At 37.8% G+C, this 23,222-nt stretch overlaps 1 protein-coding gene across 3 annotated transcripts in view; it reads right to left on the minus strand.

Annotated features, from left to right (window-relative positions):
• TTC17 (tetratricopeptide repeat domain 17) overlaps window positions 1–23,222 on the minus strand; it is a 155,151-nt gene that overhangs the window by 112,406 nt on the left and 19,523 nt on the right. For all 3 annotated transcript variants that reach the window (XM_017858095.1, XM_017858094.1, XM_017858096.1), the window contains exons 2-5: window positions 14,290–14,379; window positions 3,066–3,235; window positions 1,645–1,756; window positions 1,268–1,399 (exon numbers count right to left, since the gene is read on the minus strand). In XM_017858095.1, coding sequence (XP_017713584.1) covers window positions 1,268–1,399; window positions 1,645–1,756; window positions 3,066–3,235; window positions 14,290–14,379 — 504 coding nt within the window. The remainder of the gene's footprint in view (window positions 1–1,267; window positions 1,400–1,644; window positions 1,757–3,065; window positions 3,236–14,289; window positions 14,380–23,222) is intronic.

Below are 23,222 nucleotides of genomic sequence, written 5' to 3' on the forward strand. Positions count from 1 at the left end.
CTGAAGTGCAGGCAGCCTTGTGGGACTGAGTCCCTGACCTGTGGGGTCTGTGCTAACTCCAGGTAGTTAGTGTCAGAATTGTACTGAGTTGGAGAACACCTAGTTGGTGTCGGGAGAACTGGAGAATTAGTAGTGTGAGAAAAAACTGCATACATTTGGTGCCAGAAGTGTTTTGAGCAGAAACGGTCCAAAGTGGTACTTTGTTATAGAAGCCCGAGCAGACAAATACAACCACCTAACCTCAATCAGGATTCAGAGCCTTTGCTGTGGCCCAGCATGCTCTTCCATGGTCTTTGAATTTTGGTTTCTTCTTATGATTCAGGTGTCAGCTTAAATTTCACCTTTCCGGAGAGATAACCCCAACTGCTAGATCTAAAGTAGCCACCCAGTTACTTTCTGTTTTAATTTTCTATAGAACACTTACCACTATGGTCTACTCTCAACTAACCATTCTCTGAAGGATACTGTAAAATCCTGGGCCAGTTTTCTCTTATTACTCATCAAGTTCTGGGAACGTAAAAGTTTTATATTACCTTCAGAAAAATAAGATGAAGATGGTAACACAGCTACAAAAATAATCATATAAAGCATTTGAAAGTCGTTATTATCGTACTTTTATCTGAAAATTCCTCTCAATATACAGAGCTATGTATTTGAATAAACTGTATACAAAGGTGGCAATTATACATCTTATTTTATACCACTACAATACTGCTTAGAAACTAAACTGCATTTTATGATACTCCTTAGGCACAAAGAAGAACAAAACCATTTTCTAAATGCCCACGTTAATCCTGAATGACACATTTAAATTCTTGGGTCCTGTTACATAATTCCCTATTTCATTTTTTTTTAAAGTAGATGTTCCCTTAAAAGAAAGTTACAGAAGATTTCGTTGCTGGTGGTGATTCCTTTTCTGTCTCAGAAAACAGTAGTAATATATGTATTGTGTATAGATAATATGAAAGGCACTAAAACATTAACTTTCTTACACACACAATGTATCTAATCTAGCCTATAAACCCTGTTGCTAATGTCAGTTTGTACTTCGTTTTTCATCAATTAGTTTAGATACAACTTTCCAGCATCTCTTCCTGGGAAAGGAGACCATATTTCTCCCTAGCACTGAACTATGCAATTTGCATCAATGTAAGTGTAATTTCAAATCATCTTCTAGACAAAAACGAGTTACTCAGGTATTTTCCAAGAGAAAAATACCTTCTGTTTACACAGAGCCTGCTGGCTCTTTAAGTGACTGCTGACTTACCTTCTGTAGGCCTTCATGAATGAGGTGGCCTATGTCATCTATACTCCTTCCTAACCGTTTAGATAAATATGTGAAGATTGGGTCTTCTTTAGGTAGTAGAGGTGCAGAAAGATTAACTCTCTCTTGTACACCCTGAAGAGAAGAAAACAATTCAAAAGACATATCAAAGGATACAAAAGATGACAAATAATTCAGTATCTTACAGTATTTATTTTGAAATACTAATATTTTGGAGTTTTAAGAAATAAGAGATGCCTGTAAAATTATAAAGCTGTTTGGAAGGAGAGAAGAAAGAGAAATAGTCTTTGTAAGTGAGAGATCAACAGAAAGAAGAATGCAAAAAAAAAAAAAAAAAAATCCTAAAGTTCTCTACTTACTCTCAAGTGCTGAAAAGCATGTATACTATATGGAAGTTCTAGAATTTTAGTACAATCAGGTTGCTCAGGGTCTGGAGGGACAGGAGATTCTGTGTCTATATAATCTTCAGGACTAAAATCAAAAAGAAGCAATGAGTGAATAAAAGGTGAGATAAACAATACTTTATTTATTTAGAGAAAGGTTCTCATTCTGTTGCCCAGGCTGGAGCGCAGAGGCATGATCACAGCTCACTGCAGCCTTGATCTCCTAGTCTCACGCGATCCTCTCACCTCAGCCTTCCAAATAGCTGGGACAACAGGCATGCACCACCACAACCAGCTATATATATTTTTTATTTTTTGTAGACAGGTCTCACTGTGTTGCCCAGGGTGGTCCTGAACTCCTGGCCTCAAGTGATCCTCCCATCTTGGCCTCCCAAAGTGCTGGGATTACAGGTGTAAACCACTGCGCTCAGTCAATAGTACTTTAAGAAATGTCAAATTTTCCTCATATTCTCATAGCATCTCAACTTTACAACCAATTATTAGTCAATATTCATAACTTATCATATACCTGCCATGAGAAGTCAAACATTTTGGGAGTTCAAATTAAAGTCAACAATCACATAGAAAATAGTAGATAGGTCACAGAATAAGATCACAGACTTTTTAATAACTAATATAACTGCTCAATTGTTTCTAGAAATGTTAAACTAATTTATACTTCCACTGACAGTCTCTCTACATTTTCACAAGTTACTATTTTTTTGATATGCTTTCCATTTTGGTAGATGAAAACTATCTAAATATTGCAACTTATACTTATTTGATCATTTCTGAGACTTTTTTTCCATGTTTATTGGCCATAAGTAACGTTTTATTAATTTTTTTTAAACTACAAATTGTTCAAATTTCTTTCTTTTTCTCTTTCTTTTTTTTTTTTTAAGAGACAGGGTCTCACTCTGTCACCCAGCCTAGAGTCTGGGCTTTGGTACAGTGGCACCATCATAGCTCACTGTAACCTTGAATTCTTGGGTCAAGTGATCCTCTCAGTTTAGCCTCCTGAGCAGCTACAACTACAAGTGCACACCACCACGCCTGGCTAATTTTTACATTTTTTTTGGTAGAGACAGGGTCTTGCTATATTGCCCAGCCTGGTCTCAAACTCCTGGCCGTTGGCAATCCTCCCGCCTTGACCTCACAAAGTACTGGGATTACAGGTGTGAGGTACCATGCCCAGCCAAGTTGTTTCATTTTCTACTGTGGTGTTAAATATTTTAAATTAATTTATAAGAATTTTACATGTAGTATGTATTTTGAACTTTCAAATTCTAAAACTCATCTGTGATTGAAGCTTACTCTTATTACAGAAATAATTTCTTATTAACTTGAGAAAAGAATGTTTGAAAAGCAATTTTATTTTGGAAAGAGAACTTCTTTACCTGATGTCTTTGCTCTCCAAAGTTATGTATGTGCCATCATATAGATCCAGGTCCCCTAAGGGCACCTTGGCTTTGATGCAATCTGGGTCTTCTTTATTATGTCTCTGTTCCAGTCCTGTGTCTCTGTCCTCATTCTCTTCTATGTGAATTTTTTGAGCAACTAATTGTTTCTGTTGAGAAGAAAGTAAGAACAGAATGGATTCTTCTAATATTTTAGTCTAACTACCATTGAAGAGAAAGGGGAATTTGAGCTGAAGAAGTCAGAATCCTCTATGCAGGAAGACAAGAATTCTGAAAATGCCCTTAATTAACTCAGGCAACACACACAAGCTTCTCAAAAAAGATGTCCACATACAGAAAGTAACAGAACACGACATGTATCATAGTGGCACACATGTGCCTTTATAATATGATTTCTGACTACCCAGGAAGCACATCTACTAACTTAACTTTCCGGGCACAGAATGGCTCTGCAATGAAAATAAACCTGTCAGGTTGTTTCAATCCTTCAAGATATAGAGCATGCTGCTATTGGTATCTGGGTATTCCAGTTAATTCCTGTCACTCATAAAATATCTATTTTTTCAAATGTACAAATAACACAAATATCCATATTTTCAATACTCCATATCTATCATATGCCAATATTTTATCTTCCCCCACCCCACTTTTTTTTTTTTTTGAGACAGTGTCTTGCTGTCACCCAGGTTGGAGTGCTGCGGTGGTGCGATCACAGCTCACTGCAGCCTTGACCTCCTGGGCTCAAGCGATTCTCTCACCTCAGCCTCCCAAGTAGCTGGGACTATAGATGCACACCACCATGCCTGGCTAATTTTTTGGGTTTTTTTTTGTACAGATGGGGTTTTGCCATGTTGCCCAAGCTGGTCTCAAACTCCTGAGTGCAGGCAATCCACTTGCCTTGGCCTCACAAAGTACTGGGATTACAGGCATGAGCCACCACGCCTGGCCAACTTTTCTATTTTTTATAGAAATAGGGTCTCACTATGTTGCCCAGGCTGGTCTCAAACTCCTGGGCTCAAGCAATCTTCCTACCCTGGCCTCCCAAAGTGTTGGTACTACTAGCATGAGACACCGTGCCTAGCTCAGAATTTTTTTTTTTAAAGAAAAAAAAAAGGGAGGGAGTTCAAGGTCTTCTTTAATGTTGTCTAAATCTCTAACTTCTTATAATTAATCTGAGTTTATGTGTCATTTCCACATATATTTTTATAAAATACTATATTACCCATACTCTCCTAAAATATTACTTTCATTATATATGTATCCCAAATCAACATACAGCATTGCTTTGCAAGTTTTAAAACTTTACATAAATGGTATCATACTTAATGTATCTACAACTTAAAAAAAAAAAGTATGTATGTTTTGATATTTATCTACATTAGTCAGAATAGCTCTAAATTTTTCATTTAGATGGATGTATAAATATGTATTTATCCATTTTCCTGTAAACATTTATGTTGTTTCTTTAAAAAAAACTTTATTTGCAATTAAAAATGCTACAATATTCTTATGTCTCCTTGTACACATGTGAAAAATTCTAGCAAGGGCAGAAATATGGGGTCATATGGATGCACATTTTCAGTTTTATACAGACGTGTCAATCTGCTTTTCACAGTGGTTATAACTATTAGAATTCTCGCAGTAGATCATAACACCTATATCCCCAAAATCCTACCAATGTTTGGTTTTGTCATACTTTTTAACTTATGCCAATCTAATAGGTATGAAACATTATTTTGTTATATTTATTATGGTAGTAGACTATGTTATTGTGATAGACTGTATTACTATTCACTAAAATCCTGCCCTTCTTTACAAGGTGACACATCACTGTTTTGCCAGACTCAAGCCTGGGCAATACGACTTGCTTTGGCCAATGTAACATAAGTCCCATGTGACCCTTTTACAGGAAAGCTTTTATAGAGTTAGTGTATGCTTCACCAAGTTCTTTCTTTCTCCCTCAGCTACTGAGAATGCCAATATTACAGACAGTGGCTGCTCTGTTGGCCTAGGTCCTGGCTTATGGATCACAGTGACATGGTACAGATCCCCAACAGAGCCCCAAATGATCATTTAGTATGGCCTTATTGTTTTATGCCATTAAGAGTTTGGGGTTATTAATGGGGACAGAGCCTATGCCTATGATCTGTTTCCAATTATTCCCTCCACACTTTTCATGGAGATATGCTATCCTGCCCTACTGACTTCAAGGCATGACCACATGACTTGTTTGGCCAATGGAATGTGAGTGTATATGGTGTATATCACTTCTCAGTAGAAACTTTAACCAGGCTTATATTATTTGGTTGTCTTCCTTGAGCCTTCACTTTCCTTCATGAGAACAGCACTGAGGTTCTGCAGCTATTTGTTGCCAATGCACAAGTTGATGAATACACTATAAAATATGGACTATATCAACTAATAGAATAATATTTAATAAGATCGAACATATTTTCATATGTTTATGAGATATTTTGTGAATTAGCTGTTCAAGTTTGCTCATTTTTTTCCCCAATAGGTTTTCTTTTTTAAAAAACTGATGTGTAGGAATGGTGTGATGGCTTGTGCATATAATCTTAGCATTTTGGGAGTCCAAGGCTAGAGGATCACTTGAGTTCAGGAGTTTGAAACCAGCCAGGCAATACTGCGAGACCCCATCTCTACGAAACAAATAAAAAGTTAGCCAAGCATAGTGGTGGTGCTCGCCTGTAGTCCTAGCTACCGGAGAAGCTGAGGTAGGAGGACTGCTTGAGCCCATGCAATGAGGTTACAGTGAGCAATGATCATCCTACCTGCATTCCAGCTGGGGCAAGAATGAGACCCTGTCTCATAATCAATCAATCAATCAATAAGAAATAAGAAATTAATCTGTAGAAATTTATGGAAAAAGTAATTCTATAAACTCATCCTCTATGAGTTATATGCATGGCAAGTATCGGCTTTTAGTTTGTAGCTTATCTTTTATCATTTGAAGAAAAACTTTTAATTTTAAGGTGAGCAACTTTATCAACTGTTTTCTTAATGGTTTGTACTCTGTTTTATTTAAGAAATCCTTCCCAAACCTGAGATCGTAATTACATCAATCAAATACAGTCAAGTACCACATAAAGATGTTTTTGGTTAACAACAAACCCCAGTGGTGGTCTCATTAGATTACAATACCACATTTTTACTGTACCTTTTTTATGCTTAGGAATACAAATACCACTATGTTACAACTGCCTACAGTATTCAGTACAGTAACATGTTATACAGTTCTGTATACATGTTATACAGTTCTGTAGACTAGGAGTCTATACAATATAGCATAGGTGACTGTATAGTAGGCTATATCACCTAGGTTTGTGTAAGTACACTCTATGATGTTCCCACAATGGTGAAATCCCCTAACAACACATTTCTCAGAGCATATTCCTGTCATTAAGCAATGTATGACTATCAATTTTTTTTTTTAGTAAAAAGTTTCACTTTTCATACTTAGATTTTAAACCGTATAGGAAATTTTTTTTTTTGTACATTGAAAGGTATTTTTTTCCCACATGGACAGTTTCCTAATATCATTTATAAAGAGTCTATCCTGTACCCATTTATTCAATCAGTTTTTAAATTTCATCGTTTTCTAAAACCTTACATTATACCTAAGCTTTCAAATTTATTGATCTAGAGTTTTTATAGTATTAATAATTATGTCTTTAGCTTAAAAAATCTTTATGTTATATCTGCTTTTTCATCACTAACATTTCTTTTTTCCTGTCATTTCTCTTTTTTCTGATAAGTCTTGCTGCTAGAGTTTGGTCTATTTTATTTTTTAAGTAAACAATACTGTTTTCTTGAGACTGTTTAATTTCTTATGTTATTATTTCCATATTTATATTATTTTAGTTAATTGGTTTATTATGTTTTCTAACTTGTGTTGAATATTTAACTCATTTTCAGTCTTTTTTTTTTTTTTTTTAAAGACAAGCTCTCACTATGGCTGTCCTGTCTGGACTCAAACTCCTGGGCTCAAGCAATCTTCCCGTTTCAGCCTCCCAAGTAGCTGGGATTACAAATGTGAGTCACTGTGCCATTTATTTTAATAAATGCATTTTTCTATAAATTCATCTCTAAATATATCTAAGTTTCATTTCAGGATTTTTGAAATGAAGTGTTCTCACCATAGTCTAAAGTTTTGTGATTTTTCTCTTTAAACCATGGGTGATTTAAGAATGCCTTCAAGGGGCCGGGCGCGGTGGCTCAAGCCTGTAATCCCAGCACTTTGGGAGGCCGAGACGGGAGGATCACGAGGTCAGAAGATCGAGACCATCCTGGCTAACACCGTGAAACCCCGTCTCTACTAAAAAATATAAAAAAAAAACTAGCCGGGCGAGGTGGCGGGCGCCTGTAGTCCCAGCTACTCTGGAGGCTGAGGCAGGAGAAGAGCGTGAACCCGGGAGGCGGAGCTTGCAGTGAGCTGAGATCCGGCCACTGCACTCCAGCCTGGGCAACAGAGCAAGACTCCGTCTCAAAAAAAAAAAAAAAAAAAAAATGCCTTCAAGATTTTCAAAATTTGTGTTTTCTCCTTTTTCCTGGGCATGTGTATTTTATTTCTTTTAACTTAATTGCACTGTGATCAGAGAACATATTATGCATGATAACAAAACTTTGTAAACCACTTCCTTTATATCCTGGTAGTGGTCAATTCTGGTAAATATTCTACATTGAAAACACTGTATGTTCTCTTTGTTCAATTTAGGGCATACTCACTCCCTCTATATCTTTTTCTATGTCTCGCTGTATACATCTACATGTAGATTTATATAGAGATCCAAAGGTGTTACTTCCTGTATCTTATTTTTGTTGGACTTACCAGTTTCTGATTAAAAATCTGCTACAGTTGCTTCCTCTGGCTGACTTTTCATGTAATTCTGTCAGTTTCTGCTGTCTTGATATAAACATACTCACATCCATAAGGCCGAGTTGTTAGGTACATACAAGTATATGATATTATATTTTGTGGTAGGTTGTTAATATGTAGTATCTGTCTATTAATTATTTTAGGCTCTTACTTTGTCTGAGATAGGCCCACTGTTCTTTATCATTGTAAATCTAAAATTCTGAAAACCTAAAGCTTTAAAAAAATTTTTTTTTTTTTTTGAGACGGAGTCTTGCTCTGCCACCCAGGCTGGAGTGCAGTGGCCGGATCTCAGCTCACTGCAAGCTCCGCCTCCCGGGTTTACACCATTCTCCTGCCTCAGCCTCCCGAGTAGCTGGGACTACAGGCGCCCGCCTCGTCGCCCGGCTAGTTTTTTGTATTTTAAGTAGAGACAGGGTTTCACCGTATTAGCCAGGATGGTCTCGATCTCCTGACCTCGTGATCCTCCCGTCTCGGCCTCCCAAAGTGCTGGGATTACAGGCTTGAGCCACCGCGCCCGGCAAAAAAATTTTTTGCATTAAAATTCACATGGCAACAAAACCTGATGGAAACCCATTTTACAGTCTTTATACTCTTAACACGCATGGTCATACATGTCACTAAAGAAATATTAATGTATCTGATTATAGACTTTGAAACAGCCCTGAGAGAAGTAGAATGTAATATAAAATATTTGTGCCTATCACATTTCTTTTTTTTTTTTTGAGACCTGGTTTTGGTATGTGACCCAGGCTGCTGGAGTACAGTGGTGTGGTGCAATCTCAGCTCACTCCAACCTCCATGTCCTGGGCTCAGGTGATCCTCCCACCTCAGCCTCCCAAGTAGCTGGGACTATAGGCGCACACCACCATGCTGGCTAATTTTTCTATTTTTGGTAGAAACAGCATTTCTCCATGCTGCCCAGGTTGGTCTCGAACTCCAGGGCTCAAGCAATCTGCCCGCCTCGGCCCCCCAGAGTGCTGGGATTACAGGCGTGTGCCCTTGTGCCTGGCCTAACATTTCTAAAATTAAACAACCAAAACAAAAAACCATATTCTTAAACACATATAGCCTCAATGATTTCAAATAAGGAACTGTGAACTTGTATAAATACATCCATATCAGCTTTCTTTTGCTTAGCATTTGCATAGCAGATACTTCTATGTTCTCTCCTCTCCTCCTATATCCTCTTTTTTTTTTTTTTTTTTTGGACCCGGGGCCCGGCCATTCCCCCACGCCGGCGGGCCATGGCCGGGGCTCACCTCCCTGCAAGCTCCGCCTCCCGGGTTTACGCCATTCTCCTGCCTCAGCCTCCCAAGTAGCTGGGACTACAGGCGCACGCCGCCTCGCCCGGCTAGTTTTCGTATTTTTTAGTAGAGATGGGGTTTCACGGTGTTAGCCAGGATGGTCTTGATCTCCTGACCTCGTGATCCACCCGTCTCGGCCTCCCAAAGTGCTGGGATTACAGGCTTGAGCCACCGCGCCCAGCCTATATCCTCTTTTTTATTTGTAAGTTTGGTAACTATAGATTTCTTTTACTTTTTTTTTTTTTTGAGACAGGGTCTCATTCTGTCACTCATGCTGGAGTGCGGTGGTACTATCATAGCTCACCTGTAAGCTCAAACTCCTGGACTCATGCAATTCTCCTGCCTCAGCCTCCCCAGTAGCTAGGACTCCAGGTGCCTGCCACCGTGCCTGGCTAATTTCAAAATTATTTTGTAGAGACAGGGTCTTAAATTTCTAGTCTCAAGTGATCCTCCTGCCTTAGCCTCCCAAACTGCTAGGATTACAGGTGTGGCCCACCACACCTGGCCTGAATTTTAGTGCTTGCCCCCTACTTTTTTTGTTTTTGGTTTTCATCAGTAACTATTTCAGTATGTTTTGAAAAGAAAAGCCTCTTTTGTAAAAAATAAAACCACCACACCATGATCACATGTAAAAAATAGTAATTCCTTAATATCAAATATCCAGTCTGCATTCAAATTCCCAGTTGTTTCTTGTCTTTTAAAAATATAGTTTGTGGCCGGGCACAGTGGCTGCCACCTGTAATCCCAGCACTTTGGGAGGCCGAAGCAGGCAGATCATCTCAGGTCAGGAGTTCAAGACCATCCTGGTCAACATGGTGAGACCCCGTCTCTACTAAAAATATAAAAAAATTAGCTGGGCGTGGTGGCAGGTGCTTGTAGTCCCAGCTACTCGGGAGGCTGAGGCAGGAGAATGGTGTGAACCCGGGAGGTGGAGCTTGCAGTGAGCCGAGATTGTGCCACTGCACTTTAGCCTGGGCGACAGAGCGAGACTCTGTCTCAAAAATAAAAAATAAAAAATAAATAAAAATATAGTTTGCTTGAATCAGAATTCAATATAGTCCATATACACTGCAATTGGGTGATTTGTCTCTTACATCTCTTTTAAGCTACTGGATACTTTCTCTCCCCACTCCCTTGTAATTTATGTGTTAAAGAAACTGGGGCCAGACATGGTGGCTCATGCCTATAATCCCAGCACTTTGGGAGCCTAAGTTGGGAGGACTGCTTGAGCCCAGGAGTTTGAAACCAACCTAGGCAACAAAGTGAGCCCCTGTCTCTACAAAAAAATAAAAAAAATAGCTGGGCATTATGCACACCTGTGGTCCCAGCTACACAGGAGGCTGAGGTAGGAAGACAGCATGAGGAAGACAACCAGGAAGTTGAGGCTGCAGTGAGCTGTGTTCACGCCACTGCGCTCCAGCCTATGTGACAGAGCAAGACCCTGTCTCAAAAAAAAAAAAAAAAAAAAGGAAAACAAAAAAGGAAATTGGATTGTTTGTTCTGTAGAGTTTGCCATTCTAGGGGAATTTGCTGACTAGGTCCTCAAGGTTCACTGAACATGTTCCTCTATTTTCTGTATTTCCTGAATATTGACAGCAGGATCTAGAGTAATAATCTTTTTGTGTCATGGACTTCCTTGGCAGTCTGATGAAGCCTATAAATCTCTTCTCAGAATAATCTTTTAAATATATTAAATGTAAGAGATAGAATGACAAAGGAAACCAATTACACTGAATAACAAATTATATTGTGGTTTATTTTTTGGTAAGACTACTTACAAAGCAGCAAGCAACATTCTTAAGTTTTTAATATATTTGCCAATAAATTTTCCCATAGCATTTTAATTTATTCAGTTATTTTTATCTTTTGAACATGACAAAACAGTCTAACATGCTTTAATCACTGAATATGCTCCAACCCAACTGCATATTATTATCTAGTTTGACCTCAGAGAGCACAATAAGTAAATTTAGCAACTTTTTCATCAATGTTTTTAACTTATTATCATCCATTATATGAACTTCCAATAGGTTTACTTTTCTTCTTGCAGAAAACATCCTTAATATTTTTTCAACTGAAGTGAGAGTCTGTGATTAGTACTGCCTTTGTACGTCAGAAATTATCTTTACTTTGCCCGCATTTTTAAATGATAGTTTAAAAGAATATAAAATTTCAGTAGAATTGATTTTCCCTTATCCTTCACTGTCTTCTGTTATCTAAGATGTTCATATAGTTGTCACTACTTGGTAGATAAACTGTTTTATCTAGTCTCATGGCTTTAAGTCTATCTGTCAATGACTAACAATTTTCTATCTTCAGCCTGAATCTTTCCCCTTGAGTTTGCACTAGAAGAACCAACTGCCCACGTGATGCCCATTCTTGAATGCCTGACAGGCAATTCAAACGTTAACATTTCAAAGCCAAACTCCTCCCCAATCTTGTACCTCCTTCAGTCTTCTTTATCTCAGCTAACATCAACTTCAATCTTGCAATCACTCAGGTCAGACACCCTGGAGTATTTCTTCACACCCTCTGTCTCATCCCCTTCTTTCCAATCACTCCATGACCATCATCTAGGTCTCATAGTCTTGTGGCTGTTTCCAGGTTCTATCCAGTTACCAAGTTCAGAATCAGACCTTTCAATTTTGGTTTCAAGATCCTATCACAAATATTCTACCCTAAAATGATATTCAGGAAATTGAAGATGTAATTATTGAACTATTGGATGATTCAGTTCCTTTTTTTGGTCATCAGCATTAGTCTTTCTGTTTTTGATATGTTTTCTTTTGTTGTTGTTGTTGCTGTTTTTTGCCAGGCTCTTTCTATGAGCAGAATGGCTTCATCCCAGTCTTCAGGCAGTAAGCCTCGTTCTGTTCCTACATCTTGCATGGAATATTGTTAGCTCCCTTAACCCCACAGTGCTGAATATCAGATACTATAGCCTGCTCCTGGCCTTGGAGCCCAACAGGTCGGTAGCTTTGGCCACATTCCCAATTTAGTGCTTCTCCTCATTTCTGGTTTATGGAGATGCTGATACTACTTTCAAGCCTGCCCACATTTTATTTTGGTTTCTATTTATATATTTTACCTGTCATTGCTATGCATATGAAGCAGAAGCTTCATAGTATAAGTATAAACAAAAATAGAAGTTTACTAAGTATAAACTTCTACACTACCTTAACCAAAATTGGTGGAGTCAGTATTTTCATTTCATTTTCACTGACTTAAGAAATGGCACTTTCTTCCTATATATCCTCTAATTTAAATCTCTTTCTCTTTATATAATACTGCCTCCCAAAATAGCAATAAACATATATAATGTGCCTATATACCTGAAAACAAAAAAAAACCCACAGATTTTCTGCACCATTGCATCTTTCTGAACACTGGGTTTAAATAAAAATAGATCATGCTTCCAAGCATGAAGCACTATAAGGATACCTACTGTCTAATTCCTAGTATTGACAAAAATCAACATTTCCAAATTTACAAGTGATAAAACCAGTGTATACAAGGTGAGAAACTATTTTTACAATGTTGAGGTATTCAAGTTCTAGAAATACTCAAAATATACTCTAAATATACTTCTACCTAGGCAGAGCTGGTTAACATGTGCTACTTTTCTCTCTCAATTCACAGATTTTTTAAAAGTACATATTTATAACTATTTGTAGACACATGTATATTGATAAATACACTAGTCTAAATGTATGTAAATGAAATTCAGGATTTTTACATAACAAGAAAATACAAGCCAACTTAGTTTACCAGGTATGCAAGCTTTTGGCTGGGTGCAGTGACTCACGCCTGTAATCTCAGCACTTTGGGAGGCCGAGGCAGGTGGATCACCTGAGGTCAGGACTTTGAGACCAGCCTGGCGAACATGGCGAAACTCGTCTCTACTAAAAGTACAAATATTAGCTGGGTGTGGTGGCAGGTGCCTGTAATTCCAGCTACTCAGGAGGCTGAGGCAGGAGAATCGCTTGAACCTGGGAGGTAGAGGTTGCAGTGAGCCAAGATTGTGCCACTGCACTCCAGCCTGGGTGACAAGAGTGAGACTTCGTCTCAAAAAACAACAACAACAAAAAACCACATATGCCAGCTTTTAAAGTCAAGAGATACAGTTTTTGTTTCTGGTTCTGCCATATCTTGCTTTGTGAAGTCAGACAATTCAGTGTCTTTAGGTCTAATTGAAAGTTTCCTTGCCTCTAAAATTAGGATCTTATGATTCCTTCTAGTTGTGAAATACTCTGATTCTACTCTTACTACTTTTATTATTCTCAAGTTTTTTTTTCTCATTTTGCAATTTGATTTAATGTTTCTACAACTTATAGTTTCTTTACAATTTAGATTCAATTTACACTGTAACTTTTAAGCAAAGATTTCATGAGGGAAAAAACCTAGATTTTCAAATAACAAATACTCTTTGCTATTAAGCAAAAATCAATTTATGGAAACATGTTAGAGAAAAAGAAAACTGATGTTTAATTTATTTTTAAAAAGAGGTCAGATTTTATTAGCACTAGTAAGGTTCGAGCTTTCAAGGTACAAGGTGATTAATGTTTTTCACGTCAACCATAAGAAGATATAATAGGAAGACACTGGTTTTGACTACCTGGGAATAAACAATAATTACATTTTTAGGCTATTAAAATGTTTCTTTCTTTCTTTCAGATTTTACCCAAATTATTATAGGAATATCTTCAGAGATTATATCATTTTCATATTTGATGAAAAAACTTTAAAATATGGAAACTCTGTTCAAAGATAAATGAGTTTTAAGAGTCAGGCACATACCCAGGCTAGAGTAGTCTGTTTTTCTTACTATTGCTTAAATATCACTCTGATAAAATGATTTTTAAAAAATTGCAGGTAGTATATTCCTGCCAAAGGCAGAAGAATCAGACTTAAAAAATAATATGCTTTAGCTTTTCTTTGAACACAACAGCTCCTGTGAAATGCAGCAAGCTTCAGCTGCATCGCATGTGCCCAGTTGCCTCACCTCTAATTCTTTGAGGTAGTTAACTGTTGTTTCTTGTCTCATTAATATGACTAGGTCATGAGGATGCTTCAAGTTCATTGGTGAATCCACCTGCAAGCAAGCAATAAACAAACAAACAAAGCTCAGATTCATTAATGCTTGTTTGGATTAACAAAGTCTCCTTTAATATGCTTTAAATTACTGTTCATTCACCACTGTAATCAGTGTTATTCCTCAGCAAAACTCAAGGAGTATTTCAAAGTGATCACATGTAAATGTTAGCAAAGGAAATGACAAGTTCAACAGTTTTCCTGTGAACTCCAACTTGGAAGAAAAAGCATTCAAAGTACATATCCTGACTTGACAGGTGATGTAATAGTAAAGAAGTATTTGGCAATGATTGATAAAGTAACTTCCTTAAATGATATTTCATGCCTGTAACAATAAAAAATGAATTGTCTTGTTTTGATAGCACATTTCATATCTGAATAGGCTTGGAAGTGATAAAAGGAAAATATTAAATGCACCTCTTTTTGAAAGCTATTTGTAGAAGTCATAAATCAAAGATAATATAAAATAACCTTGAGATTTATTACTTATTGCTCATGTTCTCTGGATCAACACATCAAACAATTATGTTGAAGCTGTATAAAAAATGAACACTCATATACTGGTAGCTGGCTTATAAATGTGTTCTCATTGTTTGGAGTGTCATTTGACAACATATATCAAAATGTTACAAGTGCATAACCTTTGAGCAAAGCAAAGTCTAGGAAACTATCCTACAGACATTGTTCAATAAGTAGGCAAGGATATACATAAGGATGCTCACTACAATATTTGTAGCTGCAAAAGTAAAATTAGAAACAACCTAAGTCAATCAATAAAGTGACAGAGAGACCCACTGTCCAAAGGAATGGGATACAGAAAAAACGTTAAAGCTACTGCCAGTGACCAGAGTGTAAGAGCTTTACATAAGGAAGCAGGAGAAGGTGCTTAATTTACAACTCTGTCCAGACATCAAGAGATAGCTATTTAGTACATGACTCTACAGGTATTTTTAAATGAGATTTTTAGGAAAATAAAATTGGGGAGGGAAGGACCTGTGGAAGTGTGACAGTCCCATTCCAAAATGCCTAACCCAGGCTGAGCGTGGTGGCTCATGCCTGTAATCCCAGCACTTTGGGAGGTCAAGGCAGGTGGATCACCTGAGGTTGAAAGTTTGAGACTCAAAAGTTTGAGACCAGCCTGGCCAACATGGTGAAACCTCGTCTCTATTAAAAATATAAAAATTAGCTGGCATGGTGGCGCAGGACTGTAGTCCCAGCTATTCGGGAGGCTGAGATAGGAGAATTGCTTGAACCTGGGAGGTGGAGGCTGCAGTAAGCTGAGATTGCGCCAATGCACTTCAGCCTGGACAACAGAGCGAGACTGTCTCAAAAGAACAAAAAACAAAACAAAACAAAACAAAAAAACAAAATGCCTAACTAGTCTGTTTACCTGATATGTGAAGAATTGCAAGAAAGAAAAAAATGAGATAAATGAAGATTGAAAGAACTATTTAAAGCATAACTTAGCTTTAGATTAAAAAGTTACTAGATAACAAAGTTTTATACTATTTCAATAGCATGGGTCTGGTCAACATTCAATTGTGAGGAAGTACTTATAATTTCCTTGAAGCTTTTAGTTCAGCAAAGATACAGAGGAGGCATAAAGATAAAAGTATTACCAGAAGGAAGGGAGTTCACTGACAGCTGTGTTTCTCTTTTTGAGGTAACACAAAATGGCAAAGATCTTTGCCAGATAAAGGTTGACTGCAGAAGACTTATAGCCTGACATACATGTTTTCTGAGGTACTTTCAAGTTCTTAAATTTTAAGATGTATGATAACTGTCTTTGGAAAATGTTAATGTGAATTTCTCACCTCTCAAATACTTCTCCTCCTTAGAAGATTATCAGAGTATGTTTCACAACTTTGTAACTACAGTTATATGCCAAAAAACATTTCAGTCAATGGCAAACTGCATATGTGATGGTGGTCCCATGAGATCATGAGATTATAATACTTTTTTTTTTTTTTTTTTTGAGATGGAGTCTCACTCTGTCTCCTGGACTGGAGTGCAGTGGTGTGATCTCGACTCACTGCAACCTCTGCCTCCCCCGTTCAAGCGATTCTCCTGCCTTAGCCTCCCGAGTAGCTGGGATTACAGGCGTCCACCACTACGCCCAGCTAAATTTTTGTATTTTTAGTAGAGATGGAGTTTCACCATGTTGGCCAGCCTGGTCTCGAACTCCTGACCTTGCGATTCGCCTGCCTCGGCCCCCAAAGTGTTGGGATTATAGGCATGAGCCATGGCGTCCAACCTAATACTGTATTTTTACTGTGCCTTTTCTATGTTTAGATAAACAAATACTTACCATTGTGTTACAACTGCCTACAGTACCATAACATGCTGTATAAGTTTGTAGCCTAGGTGTGTAGTAGGCTGTACCATCTAGGTGTGTGTAAGTATACTCTATGATGTTTGCACAAGGCTGAAATCACCTGATAACATTTCTCACAACACATCCCCATTTTTAAGCAATGCATGACCATGTTATAATATCCATTCAACCAATAAATGTTTATAAGCCAGGCCCACTATGAGTCAATGTTTAGAGTCTATGTACTCCTGTGTTATATACAACCTGTAAAAGAATGGTAATATGCCATTCAAAGTCTTTAGCATTGAAAAGAGGCGCTATAAGCCCAGAAGCAAAAAAGAGACAGGAATTAGAGAGAGGCAGGTTAAAAAGGACATAATGAACACACAAGATCTCAAAGCACTTTATGGCTTTTTCACAAAGGATAAACAACCCTACAAACTTCCATTGCTGCACAGCACAATAAATGATGCAAACAATAACCTAACTGTAAAGAAAAATTAGAATAGTTTGCACTTAACTTTAAGGAGGTGAAGAAATCATGAAAAGTATTTTAGAGAAAAATTTAAACTACAGGGAAAACCTGATCAAGTACCTGGAAATTAGAGTCCATGGAATTCCATTATTCAGAATGATTCATTCTCTAAGAGTTCCAAGTAAACAAAATTTGACTGTTACTGTAGCAATTTATTATAATAAAGAAAATGACAAGCCATATAAAGCAATTCAATTTCATTTTCCTTTTAATACATTATATAAGTACAAGCTGAATATTCCTTATCTGAAAATCCGAAATCCGAAATGCTCCAAAATCCGATATTTTTTGAGTTCACTGGAGCATTTTGGATTTTGCATTTGCAGATTAGGAATACTCAACCCGTACATGTATCCAATTATATATAACATGAGTAAATATTTTACTCCATCAAATTATTTTCATGTTTTGTATTAATTAACCAAGATATTGTTAATATCTATACCTCCAATCTGGAGCCCTATCTCAACGAATTCAGTAAGTTCACATGGAAACATGGAAATATCACTCACTATATGAGGGTAATTATTTCACTGCCAAATCAGATTAAAGGTGAACATTTTAACCAATCTAAGAGTATAAACATTTTTGATATCCTACAAAACAAATTTGAGTCAATCACTTTTAATTATTCTTTATGGCAGAAAACTGAACATTTCTGTTGTAACATTAATTCAAGCTCTCATGTGCAACTTATTCTTCATATACACTGCACACTTTTACTGTTTTTAAATGGTATTCACTTGAGTACATGAAAGCAACATGGGAAACTCACTTTAGCGGTTGGAAAGTGATGAATATAATCTTAAATTATGCCATTCTCATTTAAAAGTTTTCCCCTTAAGTTAGAAACTAGGGACAAAATAATTTTAAAATTTTAATTCAGAATTAAAGTTATTTAAATATTAAGATAATATGAAGGAAAACATAAATCAAAATCTCCAAAGCTGCCAACATTTTGCCCCTATGTAAAATCTGAAATGCTTCTGTTGAGTGAGTATTTGTAGTGTCTGCTATGCAATATCCGTAAGTCCCTCCTTGTGGCAAAAGCACCCCACTTGCTTCCTTCCCCACATGGGACGCTCTTGTCAGAGAATTCCTTTCCCTTGGTCATGGTGATTATTTCTAAGATACTACTCCAGTAAGGTCAGTTGGTCCTAAAGAGACTCTAATCCAGAACTTTGAGCTATTGGTAACTAGCCATCTTGTATCTACATGGGGCCTGAGAATGGGGATGAAGAAGCAAAGAAACAGAAACAGAAAAAGCGATCCTTGTTATACTATTTGAGTCCTAAATCAAACTGTATCTGCAGCCCTTAGAATCTGCCCAAACAGTCCAATGAAAACTTTACAATACAGAAGGTATTGGTGTGTTATTTCTAAACTTCCACCTAATTTTCACCAACGTCCCTCTGCCTAGGTCATCTTATTACTACTGTGGCTCTTCTAAGAGCCTCTGTGCCTTTGCACATACTGCTTCCTCTACCTGGAATGCACTTCTATCCTTGTGCTGTACATGAAGGCCAAATGACATTTCTTTTGTGAAGACATCCTTGAGTTCCCATAGCACTTTATACACACTTCTGTAATAGCGTTTATTATATTTAATTACTATATGTCTGTCTCTCCAAAACATTTTTGACCATAATCACAGCTGGTTTAAATTTAAATACATATAAATCATTCAAAATCCAGGTACCAATTTTTGCTACATATAGGTATCTATTTTTTTCAACTTTTATTTTAGGTTTGGGGGAGTACATGTACATGTATGTTAAATGGGTAAATTGTGTCACTGACGTTTGGTGTATAAATGATCCCACTACCTACGTAGTGAGCATAATACCTTACAGTTTTTCAACCCTTCACCTTCTAGTAGTCCCCAGCGTCTACTGTTCCCATCTTTATGACCATGAGTACTCAATATTTAGCTCCGACTTATAAGAACATGCAGTATTTGCTTTTCTGTTTATGCATTAATTTGCTTAGGTCAATGGCCTCTAGCTACATCCATGTTATTGCAAAAGACGTAATTTCATTCTTTTTCCCCACTGCGTAGTACTCCATGATGTGTATGTACCACATTTTCTTTATTCAGTCCACGGTTAACGGGCACCTAGGTTGATTCCATGTGTTTGTTATTGTGAACAGCACTGTGATGAACATAGGAGTACACATGTCTTTATGGTAGAAAGATTTATTTTTCTTTGGGTATATAATCAGTACAGGAACTGCTGGATCAAATGGTAGTTCTGTTTTAAGTTCTTTGAGAAATCTCCACAGGGACTGAACTAATTTACATTCCCATCAACTGTGTATAAGCCTTCCATTTTCTCTATAGCCTTGCCAACATCTTTTTTTTTTTTTTTTTTTGGTCTTTTTAATAATAGTCATTCTGACTGGTGTGAGATGGTATCTTATTGTGGTTTTGATTTGCATTTCTCCAGTGATTAGTGATGTTGAGCATTTTTTCGTATTTGTTGGCTGCATGTATGTCTTCTTTTGAGAAGTGGCTTGTTCATGTCATCTGCCCATTTTTTAATGGAGTTGTTTTAAGTTCCTTACAGATTCTGGATATCAGATCTTTGTTGGATGCACAGTTTGATAATATTTTCTCCCATTCTATAGTTTTACTCTGTTGATGTTTTGCTGTGCAGAAGCTTTTTAGTTTAATTAGGTCCCGCTGTCCATTTCTGGTTTGTTGCAATTGCTTTTGGGGTCTTAGTCATAAATTCTTTGCCCAGGCCTATGTCCAGAATGACATTTCCTGGGTTTTCTGCTAGGATTTTTGTAGTTTTATTTCTTACATTTAAGTCTTTAATCCATCTTGAGTTAATTTCTGTATATGGTGAAAGGTAGGGATACAGTTTCATACTTCTGCATATGGCTAGTCAGTCATCCCAGCACCATTTATTGAATAGGGAGTCCTTTCCCACAAAGATTTTTTATGTATTTCTTTTTCTACCCTCAGTATGTAACTTGCTTTCAGGTATATGTTAGGCATTTAATATACTGCTGATTGTTTGAGGACAGTGTCTGTTAGATACTCTGCCACATTTATTAGATACACCAACTCCATCTGCTAAAGCATTATCATTCGCTGATGACTATTTGGAAAACAAGGTAAAGTGGCTAAGCTACCAGAGATCAGAAACAAAATATGCATCTGACCAGTCTATGACTAGCTGTGTGGATTTAAACAGATCATCTTCCCTGCCTGGGCTTCTGTTTCTTCATCTATAAACTGAAGGGACGCAAGCAAATTATTTCTAAAATTCCTTTTAATTTTCAAATCCTACTTCTATAAAAGATTTAACGTTACCATAAAAGTATCACATTTTACTAGCCAGACCTATACCCCAAAATAGTCTGATATTCATATGAATGAAATTATCATTCTTTCAATTTGCCCATATAAATTCATACTCACTCTGGGCAGGAATATTTTCCAAAGCTGTAGTTAAAAGCTTCTTTCAGGGCCGGGCACGGTGGCTCATGCCTGTAATCCCAGCACTTTGGGAGGCCAAGGAGGGCAGATCATGAGGTCAGGAGATCGAGACCATCCTGGCTAACACAGTGAAACCCCAACTCTACTAAAAATACAAAAAATTAGCCAGGCGTGCTGGCGGGTGCCTGTAGTTCCAGCTACTTGGGAGGCTGAGGCAGGAGAATGGCGTGAACCTGGGAGGCGGAGTGTGCAGTGAGCAGAGATCGCGCCACTGAACTCCAGCCTGGGCAATAGAGCAAGACTCTGCCTCAAAAAAAAAAAAAAGCTTCTTTTAAACTGTCAATTTGTCAAATTAAACCAAGGCTCCAATTAGCAGTGGCTATTTCTGAGTAGTTAGGTTGTTCATTTTGTTACAGGCAAAATCAGCCCTCTTTATCCTTAAGCTACTTAATACTAACAAAATCTTTTCTAGAATTATAAGCTAAATATATTTTACTGTAAAAACAAACACAGTACCATATAGACAATATGAAGGAGAAAATAAAAATTACTTGAAATTTCACTTTCAGAGATACCTGCTGTGAGATATATATCATGTCAGGATAACTTCTACATACATACACAAACACACAGAGCTTTGTAGATAAATATTTTCACAAAAGTAGGATAATCATGTATCTACTATATTATTTCCTTCCTCTCTCTATTCCTCTCTACACTTTGTCAGACTTCCCAGTAAATACAGACCTATGTCAATATTTTTAGTGGTTAATATTATTTTCCCAGGTTCCTAACTAAAATTCAGGTTTTTGGTTATTCTCCCTTTTTAACAATACTACAATGAACATCCTATACTAAAACATTTGGCTGGACGCAGTGGCTCACACCTGTAATCTCAGCACTTTGGCAGGCTGAGGTGGGTGGATCACCTAAGGTCAGGAGTTCAAGACTAGCCTGACCAACATGGTGAAACCCCATCCCTACTAAAAATATAAAAATTAGCCGGGCGTAGTGGCACATGCTTGCAATCCCAGCTACTTGGGAGGCTGAGGCAGGAGAATCACTTGAATCCGGGAGGTGGAGGTCGCAGTGAGCTAAGATCATGCCATTGCACTTCGGCCCGGTCAACAGAGTGAAACTCTATCTCATAAATAAATAAATATAAAAATAAATTAGCTGGGCGTGGTGGCAGCTCCCTGTAATCCCAGCTACTCGGGAGGCTGAGGCAGGNATATACCTTTTTTTTTTTCTTTTTTGTTTAAAGAGATAGGATCTTGCTCTGTCACCAAGGCTAAAGTGGAGTGGTGTGATCATAGTTCACCGTAACCTTGAATGCCTGTGCTCAAGCAATCCTCCCACCTCAGCCTCCGGAGTAGCTGGGACTGCAGGTGAGCTGCTGCGTCAGGCCATGAATACATTTTAGTTTCTTCCTTGGCCATATATATTTCTTTTGTGTATGTGATATCGTAAAATATATATTTGGACTTCCACCCCACCCACTTTTTCTTGGCATACAACTCCTAAAATCCTTAGAATCTCCAAAGTGCTGTCTTTTTGTATAGTAGTGAGTTGACTTACGGCTAGTAGCCCCTAGGCAGTTTCAGGATGGGGGCAGGTCCTTGGAGAGACTAAGGCATGATTAGGACTTTCAGCCCTAACCCTCAACCTCTGGTGAGAGAAGAGGGGCTGAAGGTTAAGTTGATCACCAGTGGCCAATGGTTTATACAATCATGCCCATGTAATAAAGCCTCCATAAAACCCCAAAAGGACTGAGTTCAGGAGATTCCAGAGAGCCGAACACGTGGAAGTTCCTGGAGAAGGCATGTAAGTTCTATACCCTTTGCCCCATATGTCGCCCTGTACAGCTCTTCATTTGTATCTTTTCTAACATAATAAACCAGTAAATATAAACAAGTTTCCTTGAGTTCTGTGAGCCACTCTGGCAAATTAACTGAACTCAAAGAGGCAGCTGTGGGAGCCCCAACTTGAAGCTGGTTGGTCAGAAGAGGCTGGGACTGAATGGGGTGGGCGGAGTCTTGTGGGACTGAACTCTCAACCTGTAGGATCTGATGCCACTGCCAGGTAGATGTGTCAGAACTGAACTGGAAGCCACCTAGCCGGTGTCAGCTGCAGAACTGATTGGTTGCTTGGTGGTGGTGTCAGAAACATGTTGTAACAGAACAGTGGGAGAAACTGAGATGTTTTTTCCATTCACAGTGTACTTATAAAACAATCTCACCTGACTGTGATGGTTCACACCTGTAATCTTAGCACTCTGGGAGGCCAAAGAAGGAAGATCACCTGAGATCAGGAGTTCAAGACCTCCCCTCCTCCCCGAACAATACAGCAAAACCCCAACTCTACGAAACAATTTTAAAAAGTAGCTGGGTGTGGTGGCATGTGCCTGTCTTAGCTACTTGGGGGACTGATGTGGGAGAACCACTTGAGGAGTTTGAGGCTGCAGTGAGCCATGATCGTGCCACTGCACTTCAGCCTGGACAACAGAGACCCCATCTTTTTTTTTTTTTTTTTTTTTTTTTTTTTTTT

The sequence above is a fragment of the Rhinopithecus bieti genome, unplaced genomic scaffold (genome assembly GCF_001698545.2).
Source record: "Rhinopithecus bieti isolate Rb0 unplaced genomic scaffold, ASM169854v2 scaffold_46101, whole genome shotgun sequence".
Taxonomy (NCBI): Eukaryota; Metazoa; Chordata; class Mammalia; order Primates; family Cercopithecidae; genus Rhinopithecus; species Rhinopithecus bieti.